A 15,382-nucleotide genomic window follows, 5' to 3' on the forward strand; every position below is an offset into this window, starting at 1 on the left:
CTGAATAGTATTCAACACAGTAATGTCCACTCAATTAGAATTGACATGAGGCCGGGCGAGGTGGCTCACGCCTGTAATCCCAACACTTTGGGAGGCCGAAGCAGGCGGATCATGAAGTCAAGAGATCAAGATAACGTGGTCAACATGGTGAAACCCCGTCTCTACTAAAAATATAAAAATTAGCTGGGCATGGTGGTGCGCGCCCGTAGTCCCAGCTACTTGGGATGCTGAGGCAGGAGAATCACTTGAACCTGAGAGGCGCAGATTGCAGTGAGCTGAGATCGCGCCACTGCACTCCAGTCTGACGACAGAGCAAGACTCTGTCTCAAAAAAAAAAAAGAATTGACATGAAAAGTTCAAATAACTTGTTAAATATTCTTCAATGTGTTACATGAATAAGGCATAAATTCCACCCCATCTTTAACATCTACATGACTGTACAATAAATGATCTTCATATGAAAATCTACCAACAGGGCGGTCCTGAAGGATTCTTCTGGAACATCTAAGAAATAAGATTTTGGGGGATAAAATTCAGGGAGATTATATTTTAGTGTGTAAACTGGCAGTGTGGTGTGTATATATAAAAAACAAATAGCACACACATGGTAAGTCAGGCAGAATTCATCAGGTCATCATATTACTAACTGACTGTAAACTGGAAAACTCGCTGGTATTAAAAAAATAACAAACAAACTCAACACAATTACAACTACAAGGAAACAAGCATGCTAACGATTTCAGAAACCACTGAGATTTCTTGGGGCAGGGAGAACCCTGATCCTTTCAAATTCAGACTACTTAGATATATCCATGCAGCTTACTCTGGCTCAATTACCATGTTCCTGGGCTCACAAACTTGCGCAGTTCTTTTTCACCCTTGAAAATAAAAGCAGGAGGAATTATTTGTGGAGGGTCTCTTTGTTATTTGTGGAAAGATTCCTGTTGCCACTGGAAAACCAGGTATGAAAGTATCAATTAGGTAAGAAACCAGTGTTAATTTCAAGGAACCATCTAAGAAAAACAAATGCCTGATTTTAAGATGATCTGGTATTTTATTATAGAAGCCTTGGGATGGTAACAGAGGCAAAGGTATACAGAAGTGCCTTATTTTAGCAGTGGGTTCATTTTGTGAGTTAAATCTGTGAGTCCCACTGGACATCCCAACTTCTTGCTATTGCTTACTGATCTTGGAAAATGGAAATATCCTTCACAGTAGATTTATCAAAAGTACTGAGAGAATGAAAATTTCTTATTGAAGGCTCTAAAATAATTATAGGTATAAATGCAGTGTTTTATCAACAAAAGGCAAGGCTCACTTATAGGATCAGCATATCTAAAATCCCTGAGGAGCAAAGACTGCATCCATGGGGGATGTATTGATTAACGGGAAGGCAACAAAGTCTTTTGAAGACAACAAAGACATTTCTAACAAATTCCAAATAGGTATCCCTTCCCTCGGCCTGGTAGCCTCAGCACAGACAGTCACACCCTGGGTGCAGGTCCAGTTCCTGCCTACAAGCTTTATGTAGGACAACTGCAGCATAAATTCAAACATGGGACAATGCTCAGGTATACCAATCTTGTTTGGTATTACATCTCTTTAATATTTAGAGGATGAGCAATCATAGCATTTATTTTCACGCAGGGGAGAAGGGGGATGGTATTCTACTTCAACCAAGAAATAATGCTAGAGGATACTGGAAGTGTGCTTATTTTGTAAAAAGCTAAAATAATTTTAGGGTTTCTTCCCCCAATCCTTTTTCAAGTGGTTTTAGAAGTTTCTGTTACTTTAACACAGTTGCAGGGAAATGCGTTGGAAAGGTTATTGGAAGTGACAGATGGACCTATTTTGAAATCAAATGAAGCCTGTGGTACTACTGAAAGAAAATCACAAAATTCAAAATTAAACCAGACAGAATAGTTTTAGGTTGTTTTCACTCTTTTTTCAATGTATTAAAAAGCAAGGCCACCACCTCTTTGAAATCCCCTATTTTGGCCAATTTATGATACTTACAAACTGTCTCCTTAACATAATGTGCTTCTCCAAATTTTAAACCTGAAAATATTTATTGCTGAACATCCAAATATGCCTTTCATTGATATCACTAAAAATACAAATCTGTTTTTTTATAGGTATAAATTTAGAGGTTTAAGAAAAAGACACTTATCAATAACTTATTATCTATTAAAAGTCTCATTTATGATGGGATGGAAAATGTGTATTTCCAAACCACCCTATGCACTCCAGACATGTCAAGAGGCTACTCGTGTTGTCACATTATTGTGAACACCTGGAACATTCAGCCGACTGCTCCAATGAAGAGTCGCACCTACCTTATTGTGCTCATACTTGTATGGGATCTTGAGTGTGTCCATGGCTCTGATCATGGCCTGCATGGCCGTGAAGATGTTCTGATACACCAGCTTGGTGAAGCCCCTTTTATCTTCATCAGAGTATCCTGACCCATGGATGATTCTCATCTGCTTGATAAACGTACTCTTGCCACTCTCTCCTGTCCCTGAAAGATGAACAATAGCAGCTCATCAGACCACAGTGCCATCTCAGTCTCTCAGATAACTAAACCAAATACCATGCCTTGGATTTAACATCCCCAGATGGCCTGCTGAGAGGAGCAACTCTAGAATTGGAAACACTAGCTATGGTGAACATTTAGTAAAATTAGAGGGAGAGAATCTATTTCAAAGGCAGATGACCTCAAATAACAACAATGAAAAACCCAAACCCGTCACCTCTTTGGAAACCACTCAGCACTGAATTTTGATAGTGATTTGTAACCATGTATCTTGCAAGAAACAATGGCAACAGCATCTTTTAAACATGATAAAACTTGATAAAGCTCTGTTCCCTGGAGAATATCTGAAACGCTTCCAGGACACCGGGTTGATTAGCCAGGATTTGGATCTGGAAATGACAGTGTACTTACACAAACGGTATTCAGACAGAGATAAGAAAAAAAGGTCTGAAAATTTCTAGACATGTTTCCTATTTTATTTTTTTTAGACACAGCGTCTTGCTCTGTAATGCAGGCTGGAACGCAGTGGTGTGATCATAGCTCACTACAGCCCTGAACTCCTGAGATAAAGAAATCCCATCTGAGTCTCTTGATCCTCCCACCTCAGCCTCCCCATAGCTGGAACTACAGGCATGCACTACCATGCCCAGCTAATTTTTTTTTTTTTTTAAATTTCTGTAGAGACAGGTTCTCACTAGATTGACTAGGCTGGCTGTGAACTCCTAGCCTCAAGGGGTGCATCAGCCTTGCCTTCCAACACCCAGCCCATTTTCTCCAATTTTAAAATGTGGCATAAGAACACAGTATCCTGATAGGACAAGAAGAATCATTTTTTTAGATAACACATATCCCCTGAATTTATTTCTGGTGGGAGGTTGGTTGACTGAGTTATTCCAAGGAATCACCTAATTCAGGAAAGCGACGGTGGTTCTTCCCTCTCCCGATTCTTGACTAGTAACATTATATAGTAATTTACTGTGATTAGCTTTTTTTCCTTCTGTGCTATCTCCTTTTTCACATCTTCAATATTACTTTTCTGTTACCATAAGCCTGAAGGTAATCCCTAACAGAGCTATATATGTCCCTGGGAAGAAGACAAGACAGAAAAATGGGATCACTTCACAAAATGACAGCATATTTCTCCTACAATGAATTCAAATCTAAAAGCTTCATTTTTCTAAATATGAGTGGTTATTTTCATGTGTCCTTTCTCAGGGCCTGTTTCTCACTCCCTCTCAAATTTCCTTGAGATCTCCAAAACAATAACTGTCTTTATCTTACCCCAAAAATGTGAAGAAAATAAAAGTGCCAATTTGGATATTAAAGACGGAATAACAGAATGAAACACAGAATGTCCATATCATCAGGGTCCCTAATGCCATTTCCTCACTACAAAGCTGAGAAAAACAAAGAAAGAAAGGGAAGGAAAAGAAGAGAGAGGGAAAGGAAGGAAAGAAGGAAGAGAGGGAGGGAAGGAAGGAGGGAGAAAAAAAATAAAAGCTAGTAATACGCCATCTGTCCTAAATTCATTTTGTTTTTCTGATGGTTGGATTTCATTACTATCTTTATAAACAATCACAAAATTTCAATTAAGTATTACAGTTTTCATAGAAGCCTCTTAAATGACTGCAGATGTCTTGGTAAATACATAGCCCTCACACAGTTACAATGAGAGGTATTTCTAGCCACAGAGTCCTGCAGTGGCTGATTCCTTTATAATAATTTTCCTATTACTTTTAGTAAAGTGATCTGGAACTCCTAGAAATACAAATTAACAGCTGTAATGTGAATGCTATCACCCCAGTTTAACAGGATTAATCCAAAAAGTTTAAAATGAGTATTTTATAATCCCAACCATGAATACTGGACAAAAGCATAAAGTGGCTGAAAACTACCATCTCTCTAGTAGAAATAAAGCTACAAAATTTTTTCTCATTATCAACCAACGATTTATAGAAACTAGTATTTTTACTCTCCCAAGCAATTAAAAGTATGTAAGACAAAAAAATCCCGATTGCTTCTTTATTATCACGATCCCAGAGCCAAAGGCTTGCTCTGAAGGCCTAAGTGTAAACAATCATTAATTCACAATAAAAACAGAAGAAATCCTAATTTGTGAGGTTAATATCAGGCAACAGGACCTTTTTTCTCCTGGTTACCTGAGAAATTTTTATATACTTATCACTACCCTACGCCCCCACCAAAAAAGAGAAAGTATCATATGAAGTATAAGCACACTGGCATGTGTTTAAATGAAATCACGTTGGGCAAGAGCAGTCAACATTTGGCACTTCTTTGGATCTAGTCACCAAGCCCCTGGGCACTGTCCACACACTGGATATCACACTAATGTAGACTCCAAGTAGGGGCCAAACATGTGACTGATGAATGAATTAGGATAAATTAAGAGGAAAGAAAAAACAATAAAAGTATCAACTCTAAGATATTTTCCTTTTGGCCAGAAACACACCCAGGGATCCTTTCTCAACCATCTCATCTTGCTGGGTACCCCCAGGAGGCTGACCAATAGGGATTTCAACAGCTTTGTTATATTCTGTCTTCTGCTTGGGCTTAGCCAAGAGGAAACCAGAGAGCAGGACAAACAGGAAGAGGCATTTATTCTCCTAGCTTCCTCTCTGCAGTGGCAGCACAGGTGTGCTATGTTGCCTTCAAAAGCTCCCAGCTCCTGCTGGGTGGCCCTCTCCATACTGCTGCCCTCTCTGGGTTCCAACAACTGCTCCCTTGCCTTGTCCAGCTATTGCTTGGCCCCAGGTTACTGCACCAGCTCTTACAAGTTACTTACACCTGGTCCACTCCTCAATCCCCACACTGGAGTGTGCTGTTCGTTTCCTTCTGGAGCTCTGACTAGTACAAATACCAATCAAATGAAGGACAAGGAATACAAGGGAATGGAGGGCGTCCTCTCTTTCTCCTCTGTCCTGTTCTCTATAAATCTTTTATTTATAAAGTGTTTTCTATTCAGTAACTCATTCTCATGACACACTTCTGGAAGCCAATCATGATAAAGAAACAGGGCTGGGCATGATTTTCACAATTATCCTAAATCCATGATAATTCACTTCTATTGCCCACAATTTAAAAATATCTCATCTGGGCTTTGACTACACCCAGTTTTTCTCCCTTTAAGCTAATTTTGAATTTCTGAATGTTATTTCAATTAAAGGGACCCATTTTGAATCTTGGTGCCATCTTCCAATTGACCAGCCCTAAATTCCAGGTAAATTTCACTCAAGAACTTAATGTTCACATTTTCATTTTATTATACAAATGTTGTGAATTCAAAGTGAAGGCAAAGTTTCACATAAGAAAAATCTGTATGATGCAAATATTGTAGGCAGAATAATAAAAGTAGGAAATTAAGGTATTATTTGGCACTAGAACAGAATTCAGCCAAAAAAGCAGAGTCATACATTGGTATCCACAAGGGACTGGTTCCAGGATTTCCCTCTTTGGACACCAAAACCCAAGGATGCTCAAGTACCTGATATAAAATGGTATAATATTTGCATATAACCTATACACATCCCCCATATACTTTAAAACATCTCTAAATTATAATACCTAATACAATGTAAATGCTATGTAAATAGTTGTCATACTGTATTGTCATTTGTATTATTTTTACTGTTGTATTGTTTTTATGGCTTTTAAAAAATATTTTCTATCCAATGTTGGTTGAATCCATGGATATGGAACCCGCGAATAGGGAAGGCCAAATGCATATGGACTAAAACATCAACAAAGAAAAAAACTCAGCTTCTTTGTTCCATACAGTTCTATGACAGAGACAAATGAATTATTTCTAACAAATGTGTAAGCCAAATTTCATGTGTCATTCTCCTATTTTTATAGAATTATACCATACTCTCTGAGTTTGAAATGGACATTTTAACAATCTAGTCCTGATTAGTATGAAAAATTTTGGTAAAATAAAAAAACAGCTGTTCCCAAATTACATAAAATTATGTTGTTTCCTAAGGCCACATGAAAATGAAAACTGTAAGAGACTTCACAATTCTCTATCTCTGAATGAAAAAAAGCAGACTTTTCTACTAGTAGATTATTTCAAGAATGCAGTGATGACTAATGTCTTTTCACAGCATAGGGCAATGAAAAGCACAAATAACTCTGACCAATCTAAAGAAATATGACTCTGCTTCCAAGACCACTGGTACTATAAAATCTGGTGACAAGCCCTTACATAAAATATCTAGGGGAGGGATAAGGATCTCATTTTTGCTAATTTAAATATATCTCCAATCAAGTCATTTATTAACTTTAACAAGCAAATGAACACACACAAGGGTGTGAGTCCCAGAAAAAAACCCTGCTCTTTCAATGGCCTATATAAATATGACTTGAAAATATCCCCATAAAAGTTATTTGTACCTTCAGGCAAGTACTCTGCCTTTTCTTATCTCAGCTCATCTAAATACCCAGAAATGAGATTACCCAGAAATGAGACTATTTAAGAACCATGCTATGAAAAGGCCACTTCATCCAGTGTGCGTAATTGGCTATAAGGAATACTAATTTTTCTTCCCTATTCGCTAGATCAGGATAAAGCACAGAGAGCAATCTCCAGTTCATTCACATCTCCTTCCATCAGAACAAACATCAAACACAAACTCAATATACTGTGATACAGTGCATCACTTTGTAAGCTGTTAGAATACATCACATTAGACACACACTCTCACACAATCTGATGCTTCCATTTTAGGCCTTTTTTTCCCCCAAGATCTTTTCAGCACAACAGGATTCCCACATACAAGTTCTGCCAAAAATCTGTATTTACTCTATGTGTCTGATTCACATAAGCCATATATATGTTTACACTGATTATTTTGCCTATTTGCATGATATAGTCTGCAAATAGTAAAATGACCATTTTAAATCCAATCATATGTACCTTCTTAATGGTAATAAATTAGCATTTATTGTTGAAAGCAATCGTGGACTCATTGGTTCCTTCTCTCACTTAAACTGGCTTCTTGGGCTATTATGTTATCAAAAGAGCTGCCAAGGCCAAACCACATATACAGAAGCATTGCTCAATGCTTAAAAAATGTCAGTTATTACTGCCACTGCTCTGAAGGATGGTGGTGCCCATTTCCATACAAGGGCTCTGGAAAAAAATCACTGAATACTACCAGGAACTTCAAGGGTCTACACGGTTTATCATCTTTACTCTGAAGAAAAAAAAGTGGGTGGGTGCGGAAAACACACCTTACCAGGGCCTCTCACAGACTGAGGGAAGCCCATACCACTTCTACTTTTTTTTTTCAAGGGTCTCTGTTATGCCAAAACAGTTACCAAAACTGTGGCATTTAAAGTTATACAATGAATATATTTATTTCACACTGCCAGGGCCTTTCATGACTGTATCTGGAGATATTGTCAAACTATCAGAAGTCTAATCTGAAGATCTTAATGAATGGGAAGGCTCAGGATGAATGCCCCCACCCCATTCTCTTAATTGGTCAGCACCCAGATAAACAACAGCCAAGAACAAAACCCAAGACTCATGGAGCTGAATTATAGAGTAACTGTACTTCAGGTCCACTGGTTTAAGCTAAGAGTTTGAAACATGAAATCTCAGCACCACCTCATCTGAACTTGGGCTACTTTCACATACACTTGGATGAAGTAGAACTAGAAATTTTAAGGAGAAATTTTCTACCAATAAGCACATCATCAATCCACACCTGCAAAGAAAAAAGTATTCAATAACACTGAGTCAAAACTCAATCCATGTGTTGTCCACATTCCAGGCTATATCTACTTTAAAATATGTGTATTCTGTTTTCTGCACATTTTCCTCTACTTAGATTAAAATCCTGCATTTGAAACACAGCAGCTCTAAGACCAAAGTTGCCATAACTTCCCATCTTTTCATGACTGTCTGTTGAGGGCAAGAGTTGAATACAATTAACCATTTGTCCCCAGCATGGTTGTGCAGAAGATCCCAGACAATTTTTAAAATTTAACACAGAACAGAACTGAATTTAGTATAACCAACTACAAGTGGAAACTGGACATGTAATTTAGTGGTAACCAGGACTATTAATAATAACTAATCCAGTTAAGTTGTTTTAAAGGAAAAGACAGGCAAAACACATTGAAAATTCATTCACTGAAAGTATTAGAAGGTCATGTCAGTCCTGGACTTCTCAGTGTGGTAAAATCCTCCCAGAAGAGTCACTTGATCATCCAAGGTTATTCAAAGGTACAAGAGCATTTTCTTGGAGTGCCCGTAGTAAACATTTGTGTATTAAAAACTAACATCAGTTGGTTGCAGAACTTCCTGAATATACTAAAAAACATAAATTTGTACACTTTAAAATGGTAAATTTTAGGTCCGGCATGGTGGCTCACACCTGTAATCCCAGCACTTTGGGAGGCCAAGGTGGGCAGATCACTTGAGGTCAGGAGTTCGAGACCAGCCTGGCCAACATGGTGAAACCCCGTCTCTACTAAAAATACAAAAATTAGCTAGACGTGGTGAGGCACCTATAATCTCAGCTACTCAGGAGGCTGAGGCAGGCGAATCACTTGAACCAGGGAGGCGGACATCACAGTGAGCTGAGATCGCATCATTGCACTTCATCCTGGGCAAGAGTGAGACTCTGTCTCTAAATAAATAAATAAAAATAAAATGGTAAATTATGGTATATAAATATCTCAATTTAAAAATTTTTTTAAACTAGCATCAGTATAATTTGGAGAACAGGAAGTTTATGTGAATTTTCATGCTAGAACTTGTTCAGCAAGTTACTTTGAGCCAATCTGCTCAACTTATTCCTATTCTTTCCCCCTAAGAGTACATGTTCACTCTCTCTGCCTCTGGATGTATTTTGGAGAAAAGGTGTGAGAAGCCCTGAACCCACTGATTTCATTAAGGAGGGAACCGACTCATTCAAAGACTCTGCTGGTTGACAGCTAATGAGGGAGAAGATAAGACTGGAACCTACCAAGGTCTCTTATCTGTTCAGAGCTCCTGATCTTGTGTCCTCATACACTAAACATTTTTTCTATTAATAAAACTTACAAATATTTGTTATAGAAAATTATTTTAAAACTTGAACATTTTGATATATTTCTTTCCAGTCTTTTTTTTCTAGGTAAATGTACTTTTTCCTGTTCTTGTTCTAAAATAAAACTGCAACAGGCTGGGTGTGGTGGCTCACGCCTGTGGGACGCCGAGGTGGGTGGAACATTTGAGGTCAGGTGTTCAAGACCAGCCTGGGCCACATGGTGAAACCCTGTCTCTACTAAAAATACAAAAAAAAATTAGCCCGGTGTGGTGATGTGTGCCTGTAGTCCCTTCGGGAGGCTGAGGTGGAAGAATCACTTGAACCCAAGAGGCGAAAGCTGCAGTGAACAGAGATCACATCACTGCACTCTGGCCTGGGTGACAAAGCAAGACCCTGTCACACACACAAAAAATTTTTTTTAAAACCTGCAACAATACTTTATTGTTATTTTTCGCTTAACATACTATGACAATTATTCTCTGATACTAATTATTCTTCAGAAATGGTTAATAATGATTACCTGAAAAACAACATAAAGATGTGTGATAACTTAAAAATTACCCTGTCATAACACATTTTGAGCAATTCTAATTTTTTTTTTTGTAAATAATGCTCTGATAAACACCCCTGAACAAAAATCTCTGCCTGAATCTCTACTTCCTTAGGAGAGTATCATAGAAATGTGATTAGACCAAGGATGTAATCTTTGTGCAGGATCTGGCAGTCCTGTAACTGTACCAGCTGACACATCCACAGACCCATCCCCCACCTCACTTTTGAAAAGACTATATTTTTTTAACCCCTACAAATTTGAGAGACTGAACTAAATTTAATTTACATCTTTACTTTTGAGAAGAAACATGCTTCATACTTTTCTTGTCCATTTCTATTTCTTCTATGAACTTGCCCTTTCATTTTAATTATTTAAGGACTTGCTGTTTTTCCTACTTGTTTTTTAAAACAATGTAGTTTTTAAACACAAAATTAATGCTCATTTACAAATATTTCCCCAACTTGTCATTTTATTTTCATTTGTTGACAAAACTGATGCATAAATTTGCACTATGAAAGAAACGATTACGGTCATTCATATAAGCTTTCCTTTAGTGATTTCTTTCATTTATGTCTTTAAAAAGGCTCAAACATATATATTTTATTCTAGGTTTCAAAGTTTTACCTTTTACAATTAACTAACAAAATAAACATACATATTTTGATGTGTGGTGTGCAGTGATTTTTTTACTAAAAAACTTTTTCTCAAAGTCATTACATACTTTAAGGTCACAGGGTCTCAGGAGTGTTTGGCCTCAATAGGAAATTTTTTTCATATCCTCTAATGTGCTGCTAAATGGTGATCAAAAAAATATATGAAGCATATTAAGTGTCCTAAAGCAGCAGTCCCAACCCCCAGGACCACAGCCCAGCACCAGTCACTGGACTGTTAGGAACCGGGCCGCACAGCAATTGAGTGGCAGGCATTACTGCCTGAGCTATGCCCTCCTGTGCATTAGATTCTCATAGGAGCATGAACCCTACTGGGAACTGTGCATGCGAAGGATCTAGGTTACATGTTCCTTATAAGAATTTAATGCCTGATGATTTGAGGTGGAACAGTCTTATCCCGAAACCAACCCCCCGACCCGACCCCCATCCCTGGAAAAATTGCCCAAAAAACTGGTCCCTATTGCCAAAATGGGAAGAGGGAACAGAATGAATGTCATTGAGATGCTTGTAGGACAGCGGACCCTGTCCTACAAGCATCTCAATGACATTCATTCTGTTCCCTCTTTTTCTCTTCCTTACACAACCAGCAGGTCCACATTTCCATCCCTAAGCATTAGACTTTTGCTCACTGCCAGTTTATTTAAAGAACTCTCACTGGGTGCGGTGGCTCACGCCTATAATCCCAGCACTTTGGGAGGCCGAGGCGGGCAGATCACGAGGTCAGGAGATCGAGACCATCCTGGTTAACACAGTGAAACCCCGTCTCTACTAAAAATACAAAAATTAGCCAGGCATGGTGGCAAGCACCTGTGGTCCCAGCTACTCAGGAGGCTGAGGCAGGAGAATGGCGTGAGCCCAGGAGACGGAGTATACAGTGAGCCGAGAACATGCCACTGCACTCCAGCCTGGGTGACAGAGCGAGTGAGACTCCGTCTCAAAAAAAAAAAGAACTCTCAAGAACAGTAGTGAAAATATTCCAGGAAGTTAAAGACTCTAATCTCTCTTCCACTTTATACATCTATTCCTACCTACATATTATGCATATGCTACCTATTCCAGTTCCTCCTCTTAATAGCCTTGTGGCCTTGGGTAAATTACCTGTCCTCTCTAAGCCCGCTTCCTCATCTGCAAATACCACCACCTAGTTTACAGCTCAGCTCTGAGTTTTCAATTAGTTAATCCAAGTAAAGCAGTACCTGGTAGGAAATAGACAATAAATGTTAGCTATAATTTACAATGCAAAATCAAGTGCAAAAATGAGAGAATAGTCTGATAAAAGGCTATAGGGCAGGGTTGGGTGGGGGGACAACAAAACGTCAGTAGTCAAGAGAAATAATATTTTAATGCAATATTTTTAAAAGTCAAAATTAATACCCCAAATTCACAAAGAATAAAATAAAGACAGGATCATTAACAGAACTATGTTGCACCATATTGGCACCTAAGAAGCTGCCTTTGGTTTTGATCCAGTGGCAAGTGCTTTTATTCACCTTATCTAGTCTCAGCCCTGACTCAAATTCTCCATTCCCAAAATAACTGAGATAACCATCACAGCATTTCAGTATTTAAATTCATAGTGTTTGGAGATTTTTAGCTTGAATTGTTTATTCTTAATTTTATTGGATATAGATTGCATATCAGACATTCTTCCAGTATCAAGGATGCAGGACACAGTCATTACTGTCACAAAGGTAACATGCAAGTGTGAGCAGATGATTTATTGATAGATGAATAATAAAATATCTAATGGAGATGAGTGCTATGCGCTAAAGAATTAAACGACAATGAAATACAGAGTGACCTGACTGCTGCTTTGAGAGACCCTCTTAAGAAGGTACACTAAAACTAATATTCAAGAACCAGCAACAAGAAAATTAGAAGGAAACAGCATTCCAAGCAGTTGACCAGCTGACTTGGAGGCTGAGGTGGGAACATATTTAGCTGGCATGTTGCAGGTACAAGAGGGTCAGTGTGGTTGTGGCACAGCAGCTGGATGGCAGAGGTAGGAGGCAAGGCGGGAGCACAGGCTACAGTTGCAATGGCCAAGTCACCTGGAGCATTATATTTTAGGAAACAAGTTGGATTTTATTCTAAGTGCACTGGACAGCCTTGGAAAGTCTGAACCAGCGAAGTAACAGGCCTTGATTTATGCTAAGTAAAGAACGGATGACTGTTAAGAACAAATTAGTAGGGTATTCCAACAATGAAAACAAAAAAAAAAATCCTAAAAAAGTCTGTGTGGGGCTGACAAGGGGAGGGATAGTTTGGAGATGGATGAAGTGAAAAAGGGAGGAGATGACATAGGGAGAACTCGTTGATTTCTGGCTTGATGGATGGAGGCACTAGATTCTTAGAGAAGCCTGAAGAGGAAAGAGTTTGCAAAGAGAGGAGGTTAAGTTTGAAATGTGTATTCATCCCAATGAAAAGCACTCTCGTACACCTAGAAGGTTCACTGCATCGACATGGAGACTACCCACGGAGGATGAAACAGAGGATGCGATTTGTGTCCTACATTCTCTGGGCCTCAAAGGCAAGGACACAGACATGACTGACCATCTTCTGCTAATGTGTGAGTCAGAGCAGGCTGCAAAACCTGAGTTGCAATTTCACTTCCTATGAGATAAATCTCCTTAGCTAAAGAAAAGGTAAGAAACTTGTTGGTCTCTAAGTTCCACACACAGACACACAAACACACACACACACATTTATAAAGTGGCATCATCTGGCCAGGAGCGGTGGCTCATGCCTATAATCCCAGCACTTTGGGAGGCCAAGGTGGGTGAACTGCTTGAGACCAGCCCATGTTGAAACCCCATCTCTACTAAAAATACAAAAATTAGCCAGACGGGGTGGTGCACGCCTGTGGTCCCAGACACTCGGGAGGCTGAGGTGGGAGGATCACTTGAGCCCAGGAGGCAGAGGTTGCAGTGACCTGAGATTGTACCACTGCACTCCTGGGTGACAGAGTACGACCCTGTCTCAAAAAAAAAAAAGTGGCACCATTGCTACATGCACACTTCTTTTAGAGAAAACCGGGACTTCCCTGAACATTATTTGGGAAGCAGGAAGATATAAAAATATAAAGTCATAATAATAACAGATTTTAAGCAGCGAGGACCCTTCAAACTTAATACACCACCCACAGAATTTAACATTTTTTTTCCAGATAATAAAAAACGTGACACACGCAATCCAGATTATTAGGTCACACATAAAGATAAATTGCACACTTTAAAAATGCAGTGGCTGGGAAATTATGGGGCGCTCTTTTGAAAAGCACTCTGAATTTCCTTATTAACCCTGCAAATACTTCCTCAGGATAGAACAGCTCATGTGGCCCTCCTCAAAAGAGAACAACGAATTACATTTATAACAGAGGAAAAGGCCTAAGATGGATTTGAAATGCCATTTTCCACCTTATTGCATATTCATCAAGAGATCAGCTACAGGCAGAGGTGCAGCACAGAAAGAACATCAGCTGAAGTCAGGGGCCCTCCCAGCCCGCCCACAGGAGACAACGATCCGCACATAGCCACTTGGCCAATGAGAGCTGAGGATGAGCGAATTGGCCTGGATAACCTCAAGGGTTCTCTCCAGCGTTGGATTTTATGATCATTTTCCCTCTCTGTATATTGTTAAACAGCATTAACAACTATTACATTTCTCACGAGAACGTCACCTAGTATTTAGTATATATTCAAATAATAATTCAAATAAGTTGACTAAAAACTACAGTAGTCTTCTTTCAAGGTTAATATGTCAAGTTTTTTTTTGCTTTTACTCACGTGGCTCTTCACTTTGAGCCTCTAAAAATAATTATCTTTCAAGGTAGGGGAATTAAGGTGCTAGAGGGAGCCAGCCAAGTACTGCCCCAGTTAAGAGAAGCAATGATCTAGGAAGTCTCAAAAAATACGCAGATTTTCAGATTGCAGAACATGGCATGCTTTCTGGGCTAATATTATCCCAGTAATTTCAAATAATGACATTGAGAATACTAAGAAGGACTTATATATGTTCCAAGTGTGCCTAATACGCATACAACCACAAAAGGATCTGGAAGACAGAAAGTATCATGGAAAACAAAAGTTACTGAATCTGCACATGCAGAGCAGTTACTGACCTTTAAGGACTTTTAGAAGTCCACTGTTCATGTGGCATCTAATAGTCAGTTAAAAGGAAAATTAGGGCCGGGTGCGGTGGCTCACGCCTGTAATCCCAGCACTTTGGGAGGCTGAGGCGGGTGGATCATGAGGTCAAGAGTTCAAGACCAGCCTGATCAACATGGTGGAATCCCGTCAATACTAAAAATACAAAAATTAGCAGGGTATGGTGGTGGGGGCCTGTAGTCCTAGCTACTCCGGAAGCTGAGGCAGGAGAATCACTTGAACCCGGGAGGCAGAGGTTGCAGTGAGCCAAGATTGCACCACTGCACTCCAACCTGGACGACAGAGTGAGATGCTGTCTCAAAAAAATAAGAAAATTATACCCAAAGAAATATTTCCCTTTTCTTAAAGGAAGAAAAAGAGCATGATTAAAACACACAAGTACAAGCAAGCCAAACCTG

At 39.1% G+C, this 15,382-nt stretch overlaps 1 protein-coding gene across 2 annotated transcripts in view; it reads right to left on the reverse strand.

The window, feature by feature from the left end:
- The window catches only part of LOC100986730 (guanine nucleotide-binding protein G(q) subunit alpha), a 313,400-nt gene that overhangs the window by 200,673 nt on the left and 97,345 nt on the right, over positions 1-15,382 (reverse strand). For both annotated transcript variants that reach the window (XM_034967540.4, XM_034967541.3), the window contains exon 2: positions 2,337-2,521. In XM_034967540.4, the coding sequence (XP_034823431.1) occupies positions 2,337-2,521 (185 nt within the window). The remainder of the gene's footprint in view (positions 1-2,336; positions 2,522-15,382) is intronic.

Source organism: Pan paniscus, chromosome 11 (assembly GCF_029289425.2).
Source record: "Pan paniscus chromosome 11, NHGRI_mPanPan1-v2.0_pri, whole genome shotgun sequence".
Taxonomy (NCBI): Eukaryota; Metazoa; Chordata; class Mammalia; order Primates; family Hominidae; genus Pan; species Pan paniscus.